Source organism: Dasypus novemcinctus, chromosome 14, assembly GCF_030445035.2.
Source record: "Dasypus novemcinctus isolate mDasNov1 chromosome 14, mDasNov1.1.hap2, whole genome shotgun sequence".
NCBI classification, from domain to species: domain Eukaryota; kingdom Metazoa; phylum Chordata; class Mammalia; order Cingulata; family Dasypodidae; genus Dasypus; species Dasypus novemcinctus.
The window spans coordinates 68892553-68920333 of NC_080686.1; the positions used below are offsets into that span (position 1 = coordinate 68892553).

The 27781-nt window shown below is 36.7% G+C and overlaps 1 protein-coding gene across 3 annotated transcripts in view; it reads left to right on the plus strand.

Moving 5' to 3' along the window:
• The window catches only part of ZFPM2 (zinc finger protein, FOG family member 2), a 464182-nt gene that overhangs the window by 429423 nt on the left and 6978 nt on the right, over positions 1 to 27781 (plus strand). For all 3 annotated transcript variants that reach the window (XM_058275903.2, XM_004457555.3, XM_058275904.2), the window contains one exon: positions 25312 to 25518. In XM_058275903.2, coding sequence (XP_058131886.1) covers positions 25312 to 25518 — 207 coding nt within the window. The remainder of the gene's footprint in view (positions 1 to 25311; positions 25519 to 27781) is intronic.

The following is a 27781-nucleotide window of genomic DNA, read 5'->3' on the forward strand; positions in this document are numbered from 1 at the left end:
TAAATTTGTACGATTAATCTCTGTAAGCCTTTTCTCAGTGGGTACAATAACACCAGCCTCATAAAGTTGTTCTGAGAAAAAAATGAGATAACCATCCGAAGGGTATTAACACAAAGTTGTTAACCACAGACCATCCCAGAGCACTCCTACACTGGAAGGCAAGTCCCTCCATATGAAGAAAAACAAATACATATACATATATATGCGCATTTATATATCCTAGCCTATGTGACCTTTGGCACATCACCAATTCCTTGGACCTGTTTTTCCTCACTCTTAGCAGCCCTCCATGATTCCCACCAGACACACACATTTACAGTCTTATGAGCAACAGTTCAATATAGTAAGATGAAAAATATGCTTAGAGATTTGCAAAGAGACCTTTCTTATTTCATTGTCTTTTATTTGGAAGGATGAGGAAAAAGATTTGGATTTCCCTCTGTAAGGTTAGTGTGTCATCTCTCAGGACTTTCATGTTTTAGGTTAATTTTTAAAAATTGTTTTACTTTATTTCCTCCGAAAAGCAAAAGAAAACGTAGTCATTTATGAAGTATATCTTACTGTATTATCATAAAAGTAGACCTCATGCATCATTCTTATTGAGCTAGATTTAGCTAGCAATTCAAGATAAAAAGTCAGGATCTCCGTAAGTTTATTTCAGCCACCCTTCCCCTTTGAGTCACTCTCTTATTCCTCCAGGTAATTATTGGCTTCACTGGGTCGTTTTCCTGGCCAAGTGTAAATTCCTCCAGATAAATGTTCTTCTCTAGATTAAGAATTCTCTCTTACTCCTACTCCTTCCCTCTCTTTTTAGAGGGTCCATGTTTCTAATTTTGTTGTCATTTTCCTTATGTCAGAACTTTTGATTTGTAAAGATGAAAATCCCATAATGAGCCTTGATCTTGAATATTTATTTTTAGGCTGCATCTTCTTTGCCTGTCTTTCCTCTTATCACTGCTTATAAAACATTACCACAATTTGTCCTTAGCCTGACCCTACCTCTGTTGAAATCCTTTTTAAGCCTTAATTATATCCTGTCTTGACTTTTTCAGTTCCTTCTTCAGCAGTCTTCCACTCCCTAATTTTTGGCTCTACTGAACATTTTGACTAGATCACTTGGGCGGATCCTTTATGTACAGGAAACAAAATGTCATAACTGTAACAATTTATCTCCATCTTTCACTTCCATTTTATCAGAGATAAAGAAGGAGATACTGTCATATGTTGTACCTTCCTTATCTGTGTTAAGAAAAAATCATTTTAAAAACAGGTTGACTCATGGATTTCCTTAATTTTCTGTTTGCCTTTTTATTTCTATTCTAATTTTTACCAGGTTTTAGGTGGAACAGACAGCAGACTGATCTTTTAACTATCCTTAAACGAGTAAATTTAGAACTGAATGAGTAGTTCATAAAAATACTGGAAAAAGTTAGAGCAGAGATTTGTAGAATCCTAACTGACTTCCCTTGGTCATTCTACATGTGTAACTAATAGTGCTTCCTTCACAAGGGTCCTGAAGCAGAGTTCTCCCTTCACTGTGGGGCTGACTGTTCAGCACAGTACCCGCAGAGCACAGCAGGGGACATGAACCACAGGAACAGTGCACTGTTGCAATAACTGTGGAGTAGAACTTTGAACTTAAAAATGCCTTTTCAAAGAAAATATTGATCTCAAGGAAAACAGGTGAACATCAGCTCAAAATTTATGTCCAAAACCTATTAAAATGACAACTCATGACCAAGGATAGCCCTATTATTAGGAGTAAAATGAGTTAGCAGAGTTTATGAAATGTCACACTAGTTTTCACTTAGCTTTTCACTTCATAACTAAAGTCTAGAAGACATTTTGTTACCTGGATCATAAGTTAACTTTTCCATTCTCTTGAATAATATCTTGGCTACCCTGAACCATTAGAAATTCAAGACAAAATGCAATAGTAAAAGCATTCTAGGCATCTGTTTGCAAAAACAAACATTAACCAATCGATGGAGCAAACAAGAAAACCCAACCCAGACTTAAAAGCTATAAATATAAATGTGACCACCACCAAGCTCATAGAGTCATAAAGCAATACCAATCTTCTTGAGTATTCTCTGGGAACCCATATCCCTATCACTTCTCCATGGCTGCTTTTCACACTCCAGGACTTTTTTAATGCAGGTTTTAAGAGTGAAGTGCATTTGACCTGGGCATGGATAAATGAAGAGAAATTTGTTGACTAAGAGCCATCCCATCCTTCGAGTGAGTTTTTCTCATGACCGTCTTGATAAACTACACACTTGGGTGTAATAGTCTTCTCTTTCCTCCCCTCATGAAGTCAGATTTCAGCAGCCAACCTGTTGTGCACCAAGAGCATTCTCCTTTTATTCTTAAATGCAGTAATCGCCCATCTTTCTATAGCCAAATGACACCATTTCAGATAAAGACAGCATATTTTGTTGCTGATCTTACTGAAAACAATCAGTACACTCTTAAATATAACACTGACCCTTTTGTGCAAATTAATGCGCAGTAAAATTACCACTCCAAGCTGCAAAGTAAAATGGAACAGAAGGCCATACAAGTCTTAGAAAAATCATTTGGCTCTAGTTTTATTGTCATGCGAACAAAAATTTGAGATTCTGCAGTTCATTCCCCTAAGATCACCCGCTCATCTGCAAAAGCCTTGGCAGGAGGCCACCCTGCATTTCCACGCGGCCCTTCCGAAAGCAATTTGAAGGGCCAACCCTGAAGGAGGGATTGTAAAGCTTTGGGCAGAGCTATGGCTCCCTTTCTGTTTGTAGAGCTCCAGTGACTTGGAGCACCACTCCTTCCTTTGAAATTATACAACGTGCTCTTATGTTGACTGAGCTCTTGTTTTTCGTTTCCTGTGTTTTTTATTAATGCTAATATAATTTGTGAGGATTGCTAAATGTTTTTAAATGGCAATAAAATCATCTAGTAGTCATGCCGTGCATGTTCTAAAAATATGTGCTTGATGTAGGCCTTCCTGATGATAGTGGCATATAATATGATGCTTAGTATAGAGTCCTGTAGAAGTTTTTAAGAGCATTTCCACTGACCTTATTCAGACTTTGCCCAGAAATTCAACAACTGAAACCTTTGAAGATTAAAACTGAGTGTTAAGCCAGGACTCTGACTCAGGACTTCCTCTTAAGAATGAGAAGGGTTGAGAATTAGGCTAAATTAAAACCAATGGGGAACTGCATTCTACCCATGAGAGAAGGACAGGGAGATGTTGGAGAAAGTGAGTGTGGAGGGAGTCATCAGAGTTTCCTTAGGTAGAATGCCTTATACCCTCTAATTATAGAGTTCTGCTAGTTACAGACACCTGATGGCAACTGGGAAATAATGTCAAAGTTCAGGACAAAGTTTTCTTCTAAACTGACGAGTTGATGGCAGGCAGGGGAAGGGAGAAAAACAGTACCACCCACTTCAGGCAGGTTTTCTGCCTGGTTAATTTTGTTTCCCATGTATAATAATCTTCACTATTTAAAGTTGTTTTTCTCTGTTCAACATAATCGAGTAATTCCCTAAAACATTCAGAGGCAGTATATGGAAAAGTGATCAGCAAATACGTGCTCAAATAGTTTTATTATAAGAGAACTTTAAGATAACCATGTTGTAAATTTTAAACCCATTGAAAAATAAGATCTTTGCATTTTTCATTTAAGAAAACAAGGGGCTAATAAGCAAAGAAACAGAATTTGTCTTATTTTAAACAGAAACTAGACCTATTCATTTGATGAGTTTACAATGTAGAATTTCAGGAACCCAGACTTCTGTTCTTTTCCTGTTCGGGGGGGCGGAAACTGTTACATCTTTATGCTTTGTTATCTTGACACAGGCACGTGAGTTGAATGCACTGCTATTTAGATGAGCATCTGAGGATAGTCTATAAATCACCACAAAGTTGTTTAGCCAATTAACAGAAATCTTGGGGGATTATAAAGCTTGGTGTAGGAACTTCACATTTAGGGTAGAATAGAATTAATTAAATAAAGCCCATATTTTTTTCTTTTCCTGCTGGGTTCATTGAATGCACCGAGTGCCATCTGCTGGTGATTCGTTTTTTCAAAACTTTATTAGCAAACTAGTCATTTGAAATTGAGACTAGGTTTTCAAACACCAATATATATAGGAAGCAAAGAATATCAAAGTGTATCCTTGCTCTACAAATATACCATTTTTCATATAAAAGTGTTTTAATATAAAACCACTATGTGATCACTCTGAGATTTGCTTTAAGATAAGCAGTAATTTTTCAAATAAAGAATACCATGACTTTAAAATGCTGTTTGACCTAAAGTAAGGGGGAAATGGAAAGGAGAAATGAGTTTATATGGCTACGAGTTTCTAAAAAAGAGTCTGGAGGCTGGCAGAAGGTTTGCCCTCATGCACAACTGAGCAGAGTCAGAGAGACAGATAAAGCAGATACAACCCCCAGATATTGGTTCCTTTGAGGGCTAAAGAGACCCATGGGAGTTATGGTCATGGCTGATGGGGTTAACTACCAGGGCAGATGGCCCCTCTTTGGAAATGGTGTTTATGTGTGATGAATCTGGACTCAGATGGGATCTCCCTTCATAAGACTTTCATGCTAATGTGCTGGAGGTGCAGTTAATGTTGGGGTTTAAGATATATTTAGGGGATTTGAATCTCTGGACTGACAATGTGATAGCCAGATCCTGAGCCTCAACAGACTCCAGCACCTACAATCTGATTTATTGGACTTACCACACTCAGCTAAGATGGAGGTGAAGAAGGACAACCACCACACCATGGAGCCTAGAGTGATTACAACTGAAAATGGGAGGATTGCATCCAGCATCCAGGTGGAATCTGAGCCTCCTCTTGACATAAAGGTGCAATGGACACAACCAATCCAGTGTCCACATAGAAGAGGTGGCATTGGATTGGGAAAAGTGGACATAATGGACAAAGGGTATGGGGAAAGGCAGGAAGAGATGAGAGGTGGAGGCATCTTCGGGACATGGAGCTACCCTGGATGGTGCTTCAGAGGTAATCACCGGACATTGTAAATCCTCACAGGGCCTACATGATGGAATAGAGGAGAGTATGGGCCATGATGTGAACCAATGTATATGAGGTGCAGAGGTGCCCAAAGATGTACTTACCAAATCCAATGGATGTGTCATGATGATGGGAACGAGTGTTGTTGGGGGGGGGGAGAGGGGGGGTGGGGGGGTGGGGTTGAATGGGACCTCACATATATATTTTTAAGGTAATATTATTACAAAGTCAATAAAAAATAAAAAAATTAAAAAAAAAAAAAAAAAAAAAAAAAAAGAATGAGTTGAATTTCCACATTTTAGAATAGATCATGTTAGAGCTTTAGATAGAGAAAAGGTAATAAACTTTTCTGGTTTCACTAACTCAATCATGACATGAAAAATCCATTAGGTACAACTCCATCCCCCAAAACAACAACAAAACCACTACCTTTTCTTTGTGTGGATCTAGGAACAATTAAGCAGTATGGAGATTTAATATTAGCCATCTTCACATATTAAATTATAAGTGAAATTATATCATAATTTTTGTTAATTTTTGTAAAAAAAAAGAATATGTTAACATATTCAAGTGTGCTTACTCTTACTCCATATCTTATTTATTAATTTTTAAAATCTCCATGATCAAAGAATCTCAAAGTCTAGAAAAGGGAGGATAAAAGGGAAAAATATAGTACTTCTAGAAAGAATTATATCTGACACAGTGTCTATGAAGATTCTTATGATTTTTAAAATCTATGTAAAATTTTTGTTCTAATATTTTATGTGTCAACTTAAAGAACATGGTAGCATCCATTTTTGCCTGCATTTGGGTTCCACCATAACCCATGCAGAAAATTAGATCTCAAGGTTCTCCATTAATTTTCTTCTCCAGACCAGGCACAATAAGAAACAGGTGCATGAGTGTCCATTACAATTAATAACTGCAGTTGTTATTATTTCTGTTGTATTTAACATTAGATTTTAAAGAAAAATAATTGTGTATGGAAAAGCCCTTAGGGAAAAAAAATTCAACCATTACTTGAAATTATATGTTATAATAAGAAAATTTGCCACAAATTATTGCCAGAGAATTTGAGCCTTAACCATAATTGTTCGTTGTTCTTCATAATACATCATCAGCCTATAGTCTCCCTTCACTACAATTTCTAAGCTCTTATGGAAGATAACATGTTTTTTGAAAAAGGGATAACTTGAAAAAGGAACATACTCTGGGCAGCAAAAGAATATGAGAAAAGTATTATATAAATATGTATCTTAATTTGGACATCAGGGCAGTGTGTATTCTTAATACTGTGCATGTGTTTTTGAAATAAATAGTATATTTTGTAGATATAAAATTAGGATAAATATACTTAAAACTTCATAAACTTTGTGATGTTGGCTATTGAGAGAGAAGTTTCCAGAAAATTAAAATGCCAAGGGATTTAACCCCTTTGCCTAGTTTCTTCCTTCTGTGGATGCATCCAGTGAGTAATCACAGGGCAAGGTTTCTCTAAGAACAGGGAGTTTCTGACCATTGAACCCTGCTGAGGTTGAAACCCAGCTTCTGAAAGGAAAATTTGCTGAGAGGACTGCAAATGCATGGAGGGGAAAGAAAATGGAAACCATCCATCTGTGGGGCAGACTAAGCACTGCAGACATGAGACCATGCCAGCTGCTTGGCACTCCACTCCACAGACCCTGACATCCCACCCAGGCATCTGTACTTTTAAACAGACTCCTTGGAAAAGTTTAATGAGCCTCTGGGGGCGGGGGAGGGAAAGGAGAAAATAATACAAAACAAAAAAGAATAACAGAAATGAAAAAGCTGAAAAAGGAATAGGTTCATTTCCAGCCTGGTGCTTGGGGCTTTCGTCAGGATACTGCAGTGGATATTTCACAGAGCAGTGGAAAGAGGAAAGACAGAAATTAAAAACAGCCTCCTGCGATGAACTTGTATAATTTATTCCTCTGCAGAGCAGGAGGCACAGTGTTTCATTTTTTGCCCTCCCCTCATCTTTTTCTCTCCACCTAATTTCGAGCATTCCCAAGCTAGTCAAGAACAAAAATTAAGCATGCCCAACACTTGTGTCATAATGAAAGTGTGGATTGCACACAGATTATTCATAAGCTTGCAAGTCGTGTATTTTTGTGGAGATTTCCTCCCTTCTGCTCCTGATTGCTGATGAAGAATGGTATTTTAATAGGCAGATGGTAAAGACAATTACAGTTAGGGGCTCAGCTGGGAGTTACTTCAGTTTATTGCAAATTATTAGTTGATAAATGCTTTTGTTTACAAGCACAGTCTTAAGCAGCTTTATAATCAGTTTATCAGACACAGGCAAAATTTTGACAGCTCGCCTTTGGGGTGTAATGTCACCCCTTGACTGGTCACTGAAAATCATGATGACCAGGCAGCCAGACAATCAGATGGACTACCTCAGTGCATCACTGCAAGCTTCTGCAGAGCCACGGACCAGAGCACAAACCCCAGAAATGCTGAAAAGAATCGTGAGCAGGCCTTTTCCATTTAAAATCCCCTAAAAACACAGTGCCCATATACCTGAGTCTCAAGACCTCCAACACATCACTTTAAGAAGGCATAATCTTGTTGGTTTGTTTTTCCAGGCAGCTCTAAATACCTTTTTATTCATAGGGCAAAACTTTCTACACTGCACTTCAGAAGAAATCTATAACTTACCACAATGATACTGTTTCCTTTTCAGGAATGGATTTTGGGTGCTTTGTAGAAAGGAAAGAAATTATCTCAGTGAAACATTTTTCTTATAAGAAAAAAAATAAGGTATATGGAGGGAATATAAAACTGGAAGCCAAAAGACCTAATAGGGATCTATTACAAGCTTTGGCCACTGATGCTATCTCAGATAGTTGAGGAGCTTTAGAAAACATGCTCGTTTAACCAGCTGCCTTCAATTTCCTTGTCTATAAAATGGGAGAGTCATCTGGATGCCAGTCATCATGATTTTAGGAAGGAGTCTCTTCCTCATAGGACTATCCACAATTTGATAATGTTGGTTTGAGCAGAACTCAAAAACAAACGTGAGATAACTTTTGTGTGCTTAGTCACAACGAAGATATTCAAGTATATATCACATCTAATAGCCCCTGAAAGTCATTTTAGTTTGTAACTGCTGACTATTAATCTCTATGTTTTTATCTCCTGGAATGTAAGGATGTTTTATTGAGCAGATAGAGAACTAACTACTGAAGTCAGAAGTCAGATTTCATAGCTGGAATTAGATATTACTTATCCTCTAAAATATTAACATGATATAGTAAGATCTTTGAATATACGTTATCACCTGGTACATTTAAAATTATATACACCATTAAAAACCATCTTTCACAGAAATATGTTGTTTATTCATTTATCTCCCTGCCTCCTCCTCTTAATTTCTTTCTAATTATGTCTCAGTTTCTCCATTAAGTTTCTAACGTCATCAGTATAGAATAAACTTCATTTAAACTGACCATATGGTTTAGTAAAGTTTGTAATTTGGCATAAGTTTGCTTAAAAACAATTGGGAGAATACCAAGATGTAGTTTTTATCCTAACTTGAGCATCAAACATGCAATATTCAGTTCCCAATTTTACAGTCCTTAAGCATTTAAATGTTCTGTTGACATCAGAGAAAGGCTGTCTACAGAAGAGTTGAATGAAAGTCTTGTTATCTGAAATTGTAAATTGGGCTTTAACATAAGAACATAAAAAGTTTTGTTTTGTTTTCTATGATAAAGTTAATAAAGAATAAAGAGTACATTTGGCAAGCAGTTCTGTCATGTGTCCATCCCTCTTGATTGAAAAAGGCAAAGCAAAAAACTCTGTCCTCTCCTTTGGCTCAAATATCAAAGGCACATCCCAGAGTTGCTGGACAAGTCTGACTGACTTTTTCCTGCTCCCAGGAACTGTTAGGATATTCTATAAAAAGACTTCAGAAGTGCCAGCATGGAAAAGTTAAATGCCCCACATTGCCTATATGGTAAGAATGAAAAATGTTATAGATTATTTAAAAACAAGAGAGACATTTGCAAAATGCTTTTGATTTATTGCTCTGTATTGTGCAGATCTTTATCAATTATTATTCTATTTTATTCAGAAACTATTGTAAACTATGAGTTGGCACGTTGCTGCATACGGAAAAGAGGCATTAATCAACTCTAAATAAACAAGTGCATAGATCTATCTAACAACTATGAAGTAGTTAATACATTTTTAAGCAATTTTATTATAGAAAGAATGTCTAAAAAGAGTAGTGCTTAATTATCTGGACTCCTCTGTGCTGGGCTCCCTTTTGATTGTATTAATGAAGCAGCTGGCCCATTGTTTCCCTTTAATTCCTCTATTGTTTTAAGAATATGTCACAGCTCTTTATTCTTTTATCAGGTGCTGTGCAGGAGGATCCGCACAATACCTCATATTCCTACTGTATTTGCCAATGCACAAAGAAACCTCCAAAGCGGTTTTCAAAGAAGGGGCACACATAATTTATAAGTCCTATTCCTTGCACTACTCCACTGTCAAGAATTTCAACAGTATTGGATTTGAATTCATTATAAAATTGGTATTAAACAATGTGGCTACGTATAGATATATGTGCTGTGTTAATGTCTAAACCCTGAGATCTAGACAGTAACACACGTGATGTCAAAATGGGGCTGTTATTTAGCTTTTAGGGAACTATTCTGACCAATTGCTTCCCAGTTAGAAAAAAAATTAAACTTCAGAAGCAGGCATCACATTAGATTTTCAAGTTATTTAGTAAAACTAAAGAAAAGTTAATCAAATACATATCCCCCTATTTCCTCCACCTCCAGTGTGTGTGTGCACATGCGCGCAATGTGATCACACACATGTTAAACAGCCGATTTATTCCTCCTGAGAAAGGTTTCCCTTACTTGAATGTGCCTAAGAGTTATCATAGCTTACTCCATAGACAAATATGTAACCTTTATTGACTAAGTCCTGGTCATCAGTTGACCATCTTTTTGTATCATGTGTGGGAAAGGGAAAGCCTTACATTAGTGCAAAAGTATCAGTATATATCCAAAGAAATCAAAACTGCCCGTAGCAATTTAGTATACTGTATAACATATTCCTATACTAGAGATATTTAACAATGGTGGTTCATTTATATATAATTACATTTCTCTAAGATTTCTGTGAAAACCACAAATTATCCATGGTAAAATAATCTCAAGGGTCTGATTCACATAGACTTTTCTCTTTTCACACATGCAGGATTTTCTCCTTTGCTGTTCTTTTTCCCCCTGTCAAATGCCTGCATTCTGGGGGTAGTTTTATTGATTTTTTTCCTAAAGTTCCCAGTTTGAGAGAAGTGATGCCTAATGCCTCAATGCTATGTAATGAAAGTTACTAGCTTCAAGTTCTAAAATATCCTTGGAAAAGCCATTAGAACATTATTATTGAAAACCACCATTTCCTTTTGTATTTTTAGGTGAGTGTATGTGGATCGTTTGGGGCTTTTTGTAGCTTAAAATAAGTCTCACTCATATCCCCATCTATTTGCTTGAGGCTCCTTATCCTTCAACATATTGAGGCAGAGTAATACCAAATCTAAATTTGATTTAATTGGTTCAATTTGCTATATATTTTTATGCTAAGTTTAGGACTGTATCTTGATGAGCCTAGACACAGTTGTGCTCAAGGTTTACAGCTTCACGTTGCTTGCATTTCCTTATTTTTACAATACAGGCGTCTACCAGTCACGCAGATAAATTAGAAAGAAACATGTATAGGCATAACACATGGGAAAGATTTTTAGCATGCTATGTAATTATTAACCTGATTTTCACCATTGTAAGAAGTCATGAATTGCAGATAGCATGGACGAAGCTAAATGCTTTTATACTGGATAAGTTGTGCTTATACAGAACTCTATAGGTATGGTTGAACAATATAACTGAAGCTTTGTCAGCTCTGTAACCTAGCAACAGATAATACTGTTAGGTTACTGAATTGCTCCTGGTTGACAAGTAGGAGTATTTTTGTGTTTATCATGTTTGCTAATGATGGGATCCTTTCCAAGAGGCTTGTCTTAATCTTAATTAGAGTTTATCAGCAGAGGTCTGCATGACATTGTGCAGACACTGATTTCATAAATAATAAAAAGTGCAAGTGAAAAATTTGGCAGGATGGGGGGGATAGTTAAGGCCACTGCCTCTAGTAAGAAGAGCATGAGTTCTAAAATATAATCAAATTTGAACTGTGATTTTATTCTTTATTATCAAAACTTGTAGTACACTTCACTGCAGTTTTGACAGCAATTATGAGAAAAATGTATGAGCTTCCTGCTAGGAACTGTATCTTTTTGTACAAGAACCTTGATGATAAACATTTCTTAGAACAGTAACTACATTTTCAAGAACATCAAAGCCTTAGTAGTTACCACTTTCTGTAGAAATTTTGTTGTCCTTTATTTTGTGGATTAAGGTGTAGGTGAGGAGACTGGGAAGAGTGACTGTGTTTGCAGCATAAGAGGCAGACAAAGAATCCTAAAATAACCTTTCTATTTGGTGGACACAAGGAAGGTATCAGATAGCTGCTGCAGTGCCAGATGTCATTTGATAAAGATTCCATGCCCATGAAAGTGATTTTTTGCTCTGGTTTAAACAATGTGATATAATAGTTCTACAGTTTTTTTTGGATGCAATATTATTGATCATACCAAAGCATAAGTTACATATTTTTTTACATAATCAGGAATTAAACATTGTAAAACCAAATAATAATAAGTTTTACTAAGTTCCCAATTGGCTTATTTAGTTGAAAGATATGTTGAGTCATTACAGCCTTTCTTTACCCCTCTTTCTTGAACATTTAATTCTTCATTGCCACATTCTTCAAAATCAAGAAGAAAGGGGGAATTCAAAGCTATTTTCATGTGTCTGAGTTTCAGATTTTTTGAGTTTCAGAATAGATAGTTCTCTCCTGAATTGTCTGAATACTTCTAGGAAATATTTAATTACCAACAGACTTTTGTGTTCATAGATCGTGTTTTAGTTTCCTAGCTGATAAAAGAAACATCATACAATGGGTTGGCCTAAAAAAACAAAAATGTATTGGCTCATGATTTTGAGGCCAGGAGAAGTCCAAATTTGAGGTACCAGCAAGATGATGCTTTCTCACAGAGACTGTGGTATTCTGGGGCTGGCTGCTAGCAATCTTTGTCCGACTTTTCTGTCACATGGCAATACTCATAGCAACATCTTCTCTTTTCCCTTTTGGGTTCTGTGGACTTCTGGCATCTGGCTGCTCCTGTGGCTTCTCTCATGACTTTCACTCTACTTATAAAGGACTCTAGTAATCCAGATTAAAGCCCAACCTGACTCAGTTGGACCACACCTTAACTGAGGTACTGTCTGGAAGAGATCTTATTTACAGTGGAGCCACACCCATCAGAAGGTGGACCAAGACCAAGAAATGTTCAAACTGGTGTACACAATTCAATCCACCATAGATCCTCACTCCTTCTACTCTCTAAAAATTTTATTTTCCCCTATGTCAGTACTTCATAACCCTAGAGGCACATTAAACCCTCTGGAGAACGTCTAAAAAATACTGATGATGAACATCACTCTCAGAGAGTTCCATTTAATTCACCTGGGGCAGGAATCAGGACCCAGTGTTAATTAAAAGCTGTCCAGGTGAATCTATTGTACAATCAAGATTGCCAACTATGGTTATGTAGAATTTTGATGTCCCTTTTAGTGTCCAGCTCAACTTAAAATTTAAATGGGAAACTGGATAAAAGGTATATTCTTATTTCATATTAGAAATGAGTTTAATATACACAAAGTACTTAGAGCACTACTTGGCACATAGTATTTTGTAAATATTAACTATTACTATTATTTATTGGCTAAGTTAGAAGATTATGTAGACGCTGATGTAGCTCCGTGGTTGAGTACCAGCTTCCCACATACAAGGTCCCAGGTTCAATCCTGGGCCCTGGCACCTCAAAAAAACAAAAAGAAAAAAACCTGTAGTCACTTCCACATCACAAATAAAGACATATTTCTTCAGCTTGTAGCTATGCATTTAGGAGCTCTATCTCATCGCCATGTTATCTAATTGATACATGTAATCTAATTCATAAAGTGAACCACCACCTTATTTCTCTTTCAGAGAAATAACTGCTAATTATTCAAACTGAGTAATCAAGGCAAGGTGCAATGCAGTTATACAGTGAACACCAAATTGTGCTGTGCCTTGGACACCTGGTTTTCATAAAGAATTTAGAGCCAAACTGTATTTTTCAAGGTACACCTCACTGGCTTCTTGGAAGAAATCAATAAGATAATGCATGCAAAACACTTAACACAGTGCCAGTGTATAGTCCATAATAACACTAAATAAATGTGTGATTATTGCTATCTTTAGCACATTGGTAATAGAAGCATTAAAGTTGTTCACAACTCGATGATGACTTAGATGGTATCTAGTCAAGGCAGACTAGAATTATGTACCCCCCAAAAAACATCATAGTCCACTCCTATGGGTGTGAACCCATTGTAAATAAGATCTCTTCAAGATATTACAGTTAAATCATGGCCAACTGAATAAGGCTGGGCTTTAATCAGGTTAATGGTGTCTTTTCAAACAGAGTGAAATTCAGACAGAAAAAAAAAGTCATGTGGAGATTCAGAAGTTGAAAGTCATCAGAACCTGGAAGAAAAAGAAAACACCGCCATGTGCACTGCCTGTAACAGAAAAACCAAGAACCAAGGGTTTTGGCAGTCAGCTCCAGCATGCCACAGTTTTCTGGGAGGAAGCATCACCTCACTGATGCCTTGATTTTGGACTTCTCCTTGCCTCTAAACTGCGGGCCATAAATTCCCAGTTTAAGCCAACCCATTATATGGTATTTTTTTTGCATCTAGGAAACTAAAATACTAATCTAAGGCTGTCATTTACATGGTGCAGGTAATGCGATTTTCCAAGATCACACAGTGACTAATTATCAAGTCAGGAGAAGAACCAAAGTTGCTTGCCCAAAAGTCAATATCATCTTTGCATTGGGGACAAGCAAATTTTCAGTGTTTTCAAATGCCATCTATGCTTTTTTTGAACATATCTTCCCTTAAAGCAAGATCATTTGTCCTTGAATGGCTGTGCAAAGAAAGTGGAGTTTAATCCATCATATATTATTTTGCCATAAATGAGCTAACACTTCAACATAATTCTGCTTGCTTTCATATTAAAACATCATTAGTGTGGGTTAATATATTGGAATTTGACTTGTTTTAAATCTGGGGACATCAAGCATAACCATACATGAAAGCTTCAGAAAACATCCATTTAGATTTCTTAAATTTCATATCCAGGGAAGCTTGACAGGAACAGTGCAGCTAGATTCCACTGAGACGTGAAACATAGGCAGATACCCAAATCAGCAGTGTGACCAGGAGCTAAATCACTCAAAATGTTCAGGTCTACAAGGGCATCCAAAATTTATTCAGATGAAAATAATGTGGCCAAATAATGGAAACTCTATCTCAGTAGCAACTTTTTGGCACTTAAATGGCCATCCAGTAGCAGTTGTTAAAATAGCTTCACTAGGAAAATGGGAAGGGGGAAGATCTTTCCCTTTGTAAAAATCATCTCATACTAAAGCTTAATAAAAATTATTTTTCTATCCTTAGTTTTCACTAAAAATGTTGGTATACAAATGTTCTAGGTTCAAAATGGATGCTTTTAATTTTTTTTTAATGGTGCTCTTATTTTAAAGCCAAATATAATACCCTGTGGTTTGATTCACTTGAACGTGAGTTGAGCCAGTCAGTGCAAGACAACAAAATAGCTCATTATCAGCATAACATAGCATTTTCATGCACAAATACTGCTTCTTTTTTATTCACTTTAAGAACAATTTAAGTATATCATTCATACATGAACATACATAAACAGTATTTGTATAGTAAAAGTTGTGAACTTACAAAACAAACATGCATAACATCACACAGGGCTCCCATACATCACCCACCACAAGTACCTTGCTTTGTTGTGAATCATTTGTTACAAATTATGAAAGCACATTGCCAAAGTATTACTACTATCTATAGTCCATAACTTCATTTGGTGTTTTTTCCCCAACCCACCATCCTATTTTTTTGTTCATAAACCATACAGTTTATCTAATGCGTACAGTCAGTTGCATTTGATAAAATCACTAAGTTGTGCATTCATCACTTTACTCAATATTAGAGCATTTTCATTACCCAAGGAAAAAACAGCAAAAAACAAACCACTGTCGTACCCTTATGTTAGCACTACTAATTACAAATCCTATGTTGTGCTTTCTCCATTTCTATTCATTTCTATACATTTACAAACTACTTTTTACCAATTCTGCCCAGATTAAACCTCAGTTTTCCATTCTCTAACCACATTATTTTCTCTGGTAACTTATATTCTGGCTATTAACTCCATGAGTTTGCTCATTTTATTTAATTCATAATAGCAAAGTCATACAATATTTGTCCTTTTGTACCTGACTTGCTTGACTCAACATAATGTCCTCCAGGTTCCTCCACATTGTCATATACTTCACAACTTTATTTCTTCTTACAGCCGAATAATATTCCATCGTGTGTGTATACCACAGTTTATCCGTCTTCAGTTGATGGACACCTGGTTTATTCACAATTTTGGCAATCATGAATAATATCCCTATGAATATCAGTGTGCGGATGTCTGTTCGTGTCACTCCTCTCAGTTATTCTGGGTATATACCTAGTAGTGGTATTGCTAGGTCACATGGTAGATCTATATCTAACTTCCTTAGGAACCACCAAACAGACTTCCACAGTGACTGTACCATTCTACATTCCCACCAGCACTGAATAAGCCTTTCTGTTTCTCCACATCCTTCCAATACCTGTAGTTTTCTGTTTTGTTAATAGTGGCCATTCTAGTAGGTGTGAAATGAGATCTTGTGGTTTTTGATTTGCATTTCCCTAATTGCTAGTAATGCTGAGCATTTTTCCGTGTGTTTTTCCACCATTTGTATTTCTTCTTTAGAAAAATGTCTATTCAGGTCTTTGGCCCATTTTTTAATCAGGTCATTTGTTTTTTTATTGTTGACTTGTAGGATCTTTTTATATATCATGGATATTAGACCCATGTTTGATGTGTGATTTCCAAATATTTTCTCCCATTAAACAGGCTACATTGTTTTTTGCCCTCTTCACAAGGTCCTTTGAGGTACAGAAGTGTTTGATTTTGAGAAAATTCCATATATCTATTTTTTTCTTTTGTTGCTCATGCTTTGGGTGTGAGCTTTAAGAGACCCCCACCTACTAAAAGGTCTTACAGATATTTCCCTATATTATCTTCTAGGAGTTTTTTGGTCCCAGCCTTTGTGTTTAGGTCTTTGATACATTTTGAGTTGATTCTTGTATAAGGAGTAAGACAGAGGTCCTCTTTAATTATTTTGGTTATGGACATCCAGGTCTACCAGCACCACTTATTTAAGAGATTGTTGTGTCCCAGAAAAGTGTACTTGGTAGGTTTATTGGAAATCACCTGACTATAAAGGTGAGAGTCTATTTCTGAACTTTGAATTTGATTCCATTGATCAATGTTTTTATCTTTATGCTAATACCATGCTGTTTTGACCACTTTAGCTTTATAATATACTTCATGTTCAGGGAACATGAGTCCTCTGGCTTTGCTCTTCACTTTTAGGGTGTTTTTGGCTATTTGGGACCTGTTTCCTTTCCAAATAAATTTGGAAATTGACTTTCCTATTTCTGTAAAGTAGGCTGTTGGAATTTTGATTCTTATTGCATTGAATTTATAAATCAATTTGTGTAAAATTGACTTCTTCACAATGTTTTGTCTTCCAATCCATGAATAAGGAATGTCCTTCCATTTGTTCAGGTCTTCTCTGATTTTTTAGCAGTGTTTTGTAGTTTTCTGAATACAGATCCTTTACATTCTTGGTTAATTAATTCCTAGATATTTGAATGCTGGATTTTGTCAAATGCATTTCAACCATAATTGAAATGATCATGTTTTTTCCCCTTCAATTTGTTAATGTGGTATGTTACATTAATTGATTTTCTTATGTTGAACCACCCTTGCATACCAGGAATAATACTCTCTTGTACATGATGTATAATTGTTTTTATATGCAGTTGGATTTGATTTGCAAGTATTTTGCTGAGAATTCTTGAATCTGTATTCATTAGGGAGATTGGCCTATAATTTTTTTTTTTTTTTTTGTATCTTTATCTGGTGTTGGTATTAGGGTGATGTTGGCTTCATAAAATCTGTTGGGTAATTTTCCCTCCTTTTCAATTTTTTGGAAGAGTTTAAACAGGATTGATATTAATTCTTCTCAAAATGTTTGGTAGAATTCATCCGTGGAGCCATCTGATCCTGGACTTTTCTTTGTTGGAAGATTTTTGATGACTGATTCAATCTTTTTGCTTGTGATTAGTTTGGCTCCTGTATTTCTTGTAGTGTCAATGTAGGTTGCTTGTCCATTTCTAGGAATTTGTCCATTTCTAGGTCGTCTCCTTTGTTGGCATACATTTTCTCATAATATCCTGTTATGATCCTTTTTATTTCTGTGGCGTCAGTCATAATGTCTCCCTTTCATTCCTGATTTTATTTATTTGCACCTTCTCTGTTTTTCTCTTTGTAGACTACCTCAGTGTTTGTTGATTTTCTCTATTTTTTGTTGTTGTTGTTCTCAATTTATTTCTGCTCTAAACTTTGTTATTTTTTCTTTTTTGCTTGTTTTGGGATTGATTTGCTGTTCTGTTTTAGTTTCTCCAGTTCTGTTAGTTCTTTAATTCTGACTCTTTCTTCTCTTTTAATATAGGCAGTTAGGGCTATAAATTTCCCTCTCAGTACTGCCTTCACTGTATCCCTTAAGACTTTTTTAAAAAGATTTTTTATTTATTTCTCTTCACCCTTCCCCATTGTCTGCTCTCTGTATCCATTCACTGTATGTTCTTCTGTGTCCACTTGCATTCTTGTCAGCGGCACCAGGAATCCGTGTCTATTTTTGTTGCATCACCTTGCTGCTTCAGCTCTGTGTATGTGGCGCCACTCCTGGGCAGGCTGCACTTTTATCGTGCGGGGCAGCTCTCCTTGCAGGACACATTCCTTGCACATGGGGCTCCCCTACACGGGGGACACCCCTGTGTGGCACAGCACTCCCTGCACATATTAGCATTGCACATGGGCCAGCTCACCACATGGGTCAGGAGGCCCTGGGTTGGAACCCTGGACCTCCTATATGATAGGAAGATGCTCTATCAGTTGAGCCAAATCCACTTCCCCCTATAATTTTTGATATGTTGTGTTCTTGTTTTCATTCATCTTGAGATATTTACTAATTTCTCTTGCAGTTTTTTTCTTCAACCAAGTGATTGTTTGAGCGTGTTGTTTAGTCCCCATATATTTGCAAAGTTTCCCCTATCCCACCTATTATGGATTTCCAGCTTCATTCCATTATGATCAGAGAAGGTGCTTTGTATAATATAGAGAGCTTTGTAGTGGCCCAACATGTGGTCTAGCCTAGAGAAAGATATATAAACTGCTGCTTTGGGGTACAATGTTCTGTATATGACTGTCAGGTACCATATTGTTTACCATATTGCTCAAGTTCTCTGTTTCGTTGCTAATCTTCTGTCTGGTTGTTCTATCTATTGATGTGAGTGGTATCTTGAAGTCTCTTACTATTATTGTAGAGGTATCTATTTCTCCTTTCAGTTTTGCCAGAGTTTGCTTATGTATTTTGGGACACCCTGGTTAGGTGCATAGATATTATGACTATTGCCCCTTCCTGCTGAATTGTCCCTTTTATTAATATTTAATGGTCTTCTGCCTCTCTTTTTAACTTTTTGGCATTTAACATCTGTTTTGTCTGACACCAGTATAGCTACTCTTGCTCTCTTTTGATTACTATTTGCATGAAATGTCTTTTTCCAACCTTTCACTTTCAGTCTATTTGCATTGGGTCTAAGGTGAGTCTCATGCAGATAGCATATGGATGGCTCATGTTTTCCTATCCATTCTGTCATTCTAATGGGCAGTTTCATCCATTAACTTTCAATGTTATTACTGTAAAGGCATTATTTCAGCCATTTTTTCCTTTGGTTTTCATATGTCATATCTTATTTTTGTCCATCTTTTACTTTTTTGGTTACACTTTCTGATAGTCTCCAATTTTACACACTCCTCCAAGCCTTTCTCTCTTGTCATTTCTTTTCTGGCTGCAGATCTCCCTTTAGTGTTTCCTGTAGAGCTGAATTCTCGTTTATGAAACTCTCTTAGTTTCTGGTTATCTGTGAATATTTTAAGCTCATCATCATATTTGAAGGACAGTTTGCTGGATAAAGAATTCTTGGCTGGCAGGTTTTCTTTCAGTACCATAATTATATCATACCCCTACCTTCCTGCCTCCATGGTTTCTGTAGAGAAATCCTAAATTTATTGGCCATCACTTGTATGTGATGTTTCACTTTTCCCTTGTGCTTTCAGAATTTTCTTCTTTATCTTTAGCATTTTGCATTCTGCATATTATGTGTCTTGAGGTATATATATTTGGATTTATTCTAATTAGAATATGCTCTGCTTCCTGGACATGTATAGTCATGGTTGGGAATTTTTCGGCCACTATTTCCTCAAATACTCTTTCTTCCCCTTTTCCCTTCTCACTTCCTTCTGGTACTCCCATAACACACATGTTGGTGCACTTCATGTTATCATTCAACTCCCTGAGCCCCTGCTTAATTTTTTCCATTCTTTTTTATGTTCTTTTTTCTCTTCAATTTCAGTTCTTTCCTCTACATCACTGATTCTTTCTTCCATGATTTCAAATCTGCTGTTGTGTGCCTCTATTGTATGTTTAATTTCACTTATTGTGTCTTTCTTTCCCATAAGCTCTGTTATTTTTCTATCCAATATTTCAAATTTTTCTTTGTGCTCACTCAGTGTTTTCTTAATGTCTTTTATTTCTTTAGCCATGTTGTCCTTCAACTCCTTGATTTGATTTAGGAAATCTATGAACTTCATTGATTGTTTCTTGTCCTCTGTCTCATCTGGAACTTTGATTTGTTCATTTGTCTGAGTCATATCCTCCTTTTTTTTTTGTATGAATTGTAATTTTTAGCTGATTTCTAGGTGTCTGATTCCAATGTTGAGTTTACCCTGATGTTCAGTTTCTCTCTCTTGCCTAGGGACTTACTGTTAATTAACTGTGTGGTACCACTGTTCTTTGACTCTTGGTTCAACATGTTCTAGATATTTAATTTTGCCCTTGTTTAACTGCTCAAACCAGGGCTGATGGACCTGTAATTGGATGCAGAACAGTTTCCAAGGGCCTTGGAGAGGTTGCATTAGTAAAGCACCTGCTTGCCTCTTATTTATTATTTTTCCATTTCCATGCACTTTTCTGGTCTGGCCAGCAGAAGGCACCTCAGCTCAGACCCCAGGTGCTAGTGTAACTTCTCAGGCAGGGGGTAGTACAGAAGCAAGGTCCTCAGTGCTGACCAAGCCTCTCAAACTTTCTCAGAGGCTGTTCTCTACCCTTGGCTAGCCACAATCTCCCTCCTTGGCCTCTTCAGCAACCAGCTGAGAGTGTTTGAGAAGGCAAATTATCTTTAGCTACCTGCAGACTCTCAGGGCAACAAATATTGCAGCTGCACCAGGCAGCCACGCCAGGCCTGGAAGTTATGTGACCCCTCTAATACAGCAGAGAAAGTTTGCTGGCCAAAATCTGAATTTTCTATAGGCTGTGTCACTCCTTCTCTGCTTTCTTGGGGAAGAGGAGCCATGCAACCTCCTCAGTCCCCAGATGCTGCACTCTGCAGACTGCTATTTGCTCTATAAGTAGGGGGAAGGGCACCCACTACTTTTATAGCTCCGCTCATGGGATTTTTCAGCCAGCTGAGGTTCTTTTCCATCTCCCCTCTCTTCTGGGTGGTATCTTACCTTCCCCTTGTGTCCTGAGCCCCAGAGGAGCCTTCTAGACAGTCTCTGCCTGTCCTCTAGCTGTTTTTTACTGGAAGAGAAGTAATCCCTCAACAGCTCTAATCCTCCATCTTCCATAAATCCTCACAGATTGCCTCTTTATAAAGATGAATACTTCCACACAATTGTAACTCCCAGTCTAAATTAGAGTTGGCCATATTTACCCGACCCCTAAAAACACTAGCATGGGAAACTGGTTCTCCATCTTTCTCTGCCCCAGTATGTTTCTAGAAACTATTTGTATTTTTGTCTGGTTAAGATATATAATATGTGACCCACAAACTGATGCAGCCTTATTCTTCTTTTCTGAAATAAGTTAGCTGCCACCAGTGAAACATAGATACGTTTGCTCATGGGATTCACAAATTCAACTGTTTTCTTTCCTCTTAGATTTAACAGAGAAGTGAGAAATGAAAATAATAGCACCAATTTGGCCAAACCAAAAAGATAATGGTTAACAATTATATGGCACTTTCTATATGCTAGGTGCTGTTTTAAAGCTTTCATGTATATCAGCTTATTTAATCCTCATAACAACATTTTGCGGTTGGTATTGTTATAATCATCCCCAGTGGAAAGGATGAGAAACCTGCTATGTGATAGGTGAGAAATTCAAAGTCATATAGACAGTAAGTTGCAGAGCCAAGAATTGTGGACAGGCAGTCTTGTTCCATTGCCCACAATCTTAACCACCACACTATACACCCTCTGAATGAGGTTATATATCCCACTAGTAGTTATTCTTAGAATATTTTATTTGAATCTTCCTTGAAGCTACATTACAACAGTTGGCCTATATTTGCCTATAAATGACTCCCTCCCATTGAACACCCTAAATTCCCTCTCTAAAAAAATCTCAGCTGAACTGCTTCAAAGAGCCAACCCCTGATTTTCATGGTGAAATTCTCTTGGGTCCCCTCTTCTTTTCCAAATATATGTTCTCTGTATCTTTCAATTATTGCATCCTCTCTGCTCACATCTCACAAAGGTTGAATTTCCCAAGTTTCAATCTTTGGTCTGTTTTTGCTCTAAACGAGTGACCGCATTCATTTAGAATTTTCTGATGATTTCCAATTTTTTTTTTTTTTTTTTGTAATTTAAACATCTCCTCCATGTTCCACTTCCTAGGTATATTTACCCAAAAGCCTCTCAGATTACTCAAGCTTTATATTTTCAAATAAAGAATTCATTATTTCCACGCATACACATACATGCAACACACCTTCATATGCACACCTGGGCTTTGACATTGAACAGACAAATATAAATCATGATTCTGCCACTTACCTGCTGTGTGGCTTTGGGCAAGTTAGTTAACCTCTCCAACTTCCATTTTCTCGACTATAAAATGAGGAAATATTACCTACTATAATTGTTGAGAGAATTAAAATAGATGAAGTTCATAAACCACCTAGTCTCCCTAGCCCAAAGAACATGCTAATTGATTCCAAATGTTGTTGTCTGTGGTTAATATGCCAGCTTTACTGCCTAGTTAATGGCATCATAATCATCTGGTTTTTTAAACCAGAAACTCCTTCTCAATATCATCCTCTCACTTATCTTATGAATTCACATCAGTCCTCTTTCAGCCATGTCTTTGAACCTGGCTCTTTTCTCCATCACAATTTCACATCTCTCAAATTGAATAGTACAGCAGCCTCCAAATGGCTCCCCTGGTAACATTTTCTACCCCTTCAGTTTACTCATTACTCTGAGATCTAATATTCTGCTATTTCACCTCTATTTACCTTTTATGAGCCAACAAAAAGGCCACCTTGGATGGTTTGCTTGACTCCCCCAAGGAGTGTTGGTTACCCACTCCCCTTACAACGTTTTGTTTAGCATTAGGAAATAACATCCACCATGTGGTATTGTAGTTTATTTGTTTATATATCTATATTCTATTTCTGTATCTCTTCGTGAAGCCATAGTACCGAGTAGGCAGTTCAGTGAATAACTGATAAATGAATTATTTGAAAGATTAAAACCTAACTAAGAAAACTGACTTCCTCATCCAGTGTGTACAGTACATTTTTAGTGGTATTCAGCCTTTTAAATGACATGCTCTGAGTAATCCATAAAATGAGATAAAATGATTTAAAAAAAGCAAAATGTGAAACATTCAGTACATCTGAAAACACAGATATGTATTACACTTGTCAGGATAGTTAATATCCTAGAAAAATCAATTTTTGTTTACTTTTTTTATACTTAATATTTGTAAACTTTATTTTTTTTTTATTGGACTTTTTGGTTCAAAGTGGTCTGAGTCACCCTACAACAAAGCTCATTGCTGCGGTAGAGATCAACTATGAGTGAGTACCATCTCTAAAACATGTATTCCTTCTGAATCCAAACGTTTTCTTACTTTTGTGCAAGAAACCCATAGCTGGATTTACCAATAATGCACGTTTCACCAGTGACCCTGAAAGGCATTCTATGAAGCAAAATTGAACCATGGCTCCATGCTCTGTACTCTCCATCCCCAATTACACAGACTCCCTTAAAAAACTGTATCCCATAGGGAAGATGAGGTGCAAATGATTACCTTGTGTACAGCTGTAATTATTTTGGATCTGTATGCACATCAGAAAAAGTCCAGCAGCCAAATGCAGACTTCCAGTGGGAAAATTATCACCAGCAGAAATACTGCTACTTAGCATTTTCCAACTTTTGTCTGATTCCACAATAATACAGTTTAGCTTCTATTATTTGTAAAGAAATAAATCAGTGTCAAAGAGAATTTTATTCAACTTTGGTAAACTTGTATGCTCTCAGATATATTAGTGTCAAAGTGAAAAAATCTGCTTTCTAATATTTTAGTATATTTGTGTTTTACTTTAAAACTTTCACACAACACTGAAATCTGTAATCTTAGCTTTATTTTTCCACAGATATATACTGTCACTGATGTTATTTTGTTTGTTCACCTTTAAAACTTAAGCAGCTGGTTTAACGAATTGTCCAAGATTTTCTAAAACAATGTCCTGTTCTTCTATGTAACTGTACCATATCATGTGCTATTATTATCTCTTCCACCAGATTTTTACCACAAGTTGTTTAAAACTATAATCTCTTTAAAGGTGGAAAAAAATGAAGTGTAGTTGAGAAGGCAGTTATGCTGAAAGATAAACTGCAGTATTACTTATCAAAATGGGTACAATTTTTGCTTGCTTAATGAGTATAACATACAGCCTTGCAGTATATACACAATGAGAAAAAAATGCTTTATAACATATCAAGTATGCCACATTATTTCAGACATAACTATATAGGATATGTATCTAGGCCTGAGAGTGTAGATAACAAAATATAAGTGCTTTGCCTGTCTAAACATGTTAAATAAATGAGTATTCACTATCGCATTCTAATACATTAGAAGATGTACTTGCATAGTTAATTTTCTTTTTAATGCACCATACATGATCATTTGAAGCTCAGAGGTAGAGTGTATCTTACTGTTTGAAGAAAGGGTTCTTTTCATTTAAACAAATCTTTATTTAAATAAGCCTTTTTGAAAAGGATCTCTGGCATATCTTCTTTTCAGGAAGTTCAATCAAGGTAAACGGAGATAAAGAAGCTACATTATAAAGAATATTATGTAAGTAAAGCTCACTCAGTCAAAAGAAAAAATGGCAGCAGACATAAGAATAGTAAAACTACCCAGAACTTCATTTTAATTTTCTAGATTTTAGGAGCTTTGGAAGGAGCTTTTGCTCACTTGGTTTTTTGTGGGGTTTTGTTTTCTCTTTCCATTTTGGATATCTGGTATTGTTAGAATAAAAAACATTTGGGAGGTGGGGAAAGGAGAAAGAGAGAGAAAGGAAGAAAGAAAGAATGTTTTGCTTCCATGGGCTACAGAAAATGTAACTAACTGCAGAAGCTCACCAGAAATAAATCTCTTTGATTGGGCCCCTGCAATGCTTGTTTTCAGGCTTTATACCAATGTAATTGTATGATTAATGATTTAGGCCAACTCAGGAAGGCAAACAATTGACAAAGCTCTCTGAAGAGTATGTCTAATTTTGGTTTCACTTGGTTTCTCAGTTTTCTCTTACTACTGGTCATGGAGCAGGTCCTCTAATGCAAGGAATACAATTTTCTATATAGAGAGAAGAGACACATGACTGTTGTCTGGATTAAACATTCCACCCCAGTAAAGACAGACATGAAACACATGAGAAGGAACTATTGACTTCAGTCTAGTGTACATCAGGCTGAAGCTTTCTGTGTCAATTCCGTATTTTTCTTTTTTCTTCTTAATAGGGGGTCAGCTTTGGTGCACAACTACAAAGGCCATCTCTGAGGGTGAAGAGCTAATTGCCTTTGTGGTGGATTTTGACTCAAGGCTACAGGCTGCCAGTCAGATGACTCTCACAGAAGGGATGTACCCTGCACGCCTGCTGGACTCCATTCAGCTGCTTCCTCAGCAAGCTGCCATGGCTTCTATTTTGCCTACAGCTATTGTCAATAGTAAGTGCTGAGTACTGTAGCCCGGCTTTGTAGAGGCTTGGGTATTTATGGGAGAGGAAAAATTGCCCAGTGACAGGCAGCCAGGGGTGAACTTTTTTCCTCCAGTGTTGGGGTTTCATTTTATCATCTCTTGTGTGTCATATTTTCTCATGGGAGTAAAAATTGAAGCATTTAGGTTAAATTCCTGACAAACTGACATCCTAAACTAGTTAAACAATAAACAATATTCAGGCTACTTAGCTATAAGAATCCTACAGCTTTCACTGATGGTTCTATAGTAGAATAAGTGTGGCATGCTTTAAGGGCTATCAAGTTTTTTTAAATTTAAGAAAGGCTATGAAATCAAATCTTGATTAGACATACTAATGAAGGAAACATAGCCAAGATAATTCAAAATATCAGCTGATACGAAAAAGGAGGGAGAGAGGGAAATGCAGGTAAGTTTAGAATGCTTTACATAGAAAATTATGCCCTGGACGATTATATTTTATTAAAATACATCTTGAATTTAGTTTGCATTCCTTGAACATACAATGTGGCTCTTTCATAAAACAGAAAATCAGTGGTTTAAGGGTTCCAAGATCCATGTTTTAGACCCAGCTCTGCTTCTATCTAGCTGAGAAACCATGAATAACAGTCATATCTTAGGAGGGGAGAATATATTCTAAATTAGGTAGGTAAGTTTTTAAAAAAATTACATGTACTCAAGAATAGCCTTAAAAATTCTTGAGATACCCTAAATGATACAGCAGCAAAATCTAGAAACTGCAAAGATGTCTTTATTTAAAAACTAATATTCAACAATAATTATTTTCTTTCTATAGCAGCATCCTTTGGCTTAAAAATATTCTCAGGAGTATCTTTACTGTTTCCTACAGGAAGTATTGAAAAACTCAGTGTATTCAACCCAAGCTATTATTAGTAGTAAAAGTAGCAAATTTTTTTTTCTGTTTCATTTCTTAAAATTTTTCTTTTTTTTTTTAATTCATTTTGTAAAAATATTACATTCAAAAAATATGAGGTCCCATTCAACCCCACCCCCCCCCCCATCACTCCCCCCCAGCAACACTCACTCCCATCATCATGACACATCCATTGCATTTTGTAAGTACATCTCTGGGCATCTCTGCACCTCATGGTCAGCGGTCCACATCATGGCCCATACTCTCCCACGTTCCATCCAGTGGGCCCTGGGAGGATTTACAATGTCCGGTGATTGCCCCTGAAGCACCATCCAGGGCAACTCCAAGTCCCAAAAATGCCTCCACATCAGCAAATTTCTTTACTTTTATTCCAAAAGTGTTTAACTTGAAATAACATGGGCCCAACTTGGATTTGAGGCAAAAAGATTTTGCTGCAAGGAATGTACCTTATTTTATGTGATGCTCCAATAGCTGAATCTTAATGCAAATAATATTTGGACATGTACACTGTTTGCTTTCTGTATAAAAACAGCTATTAATCACAAAGAACTCAGCATAGAAGCAAAGAACACTTTTTTCCATTCTAAACTAAATCATTTAACCCCATTTAAATAATAAAGAGTAGTAGTATTTAATTTTGAGATTAAACTTTATTTTGAAACTCTGTATTGTGCTTGCTGTTCTTATATCCCATTCACTAGAATATGGTTCTATTAGTCCGTCAAACGGGTGCCAATGCAAAATACCAGGGTATTTATTTGGGGTAGAGGCTTACAGTTACCAGGCCATAAAGCATAAATTACTTCCCTCACCAAAATCTGTTGCCATGTGTTGGAGCAAGATGCCTGCCAACATCTACAAGGGTTCAGGCTTCCTCTTAAGGCTCTGTGGTCCCAGCTTCTTCCAATATCAGCTGTGGGCTGGGGTAAGTCTTGTTTCTCTACAGGTTCAGCTGCTCTGCTCTCTCCACAAGGTCAACTGTAAACTCTCAGGCTTCTAGCTCGTGTCTCTTCCTCGAGCCTCTGCTGTGTCTAATGGAGCCTTCGCTCGTTCCTCACGTATCTGCTTCTCCATGTATTTACCTCCCATGGTTTGAGGAAAACTCCAACCAACTCCTTTGCCATGTAGTTTTCTCTGTGAGTCATTGTCCTACGGATGTGGCCCAATCAAAGCCTTAATCATTATTTAATCAAGTAAAAGTGAAACCTCTGAATCTAATATAATATGCCCAGAGGAACAGACCAGTTTACCAATATAATCCAGTCTCTATTTTTGGAATTCATGAACAATACTTAGTGCTACAGTGGGCCTTATTTTTCTCCTAAACAATCTTCCTGAAC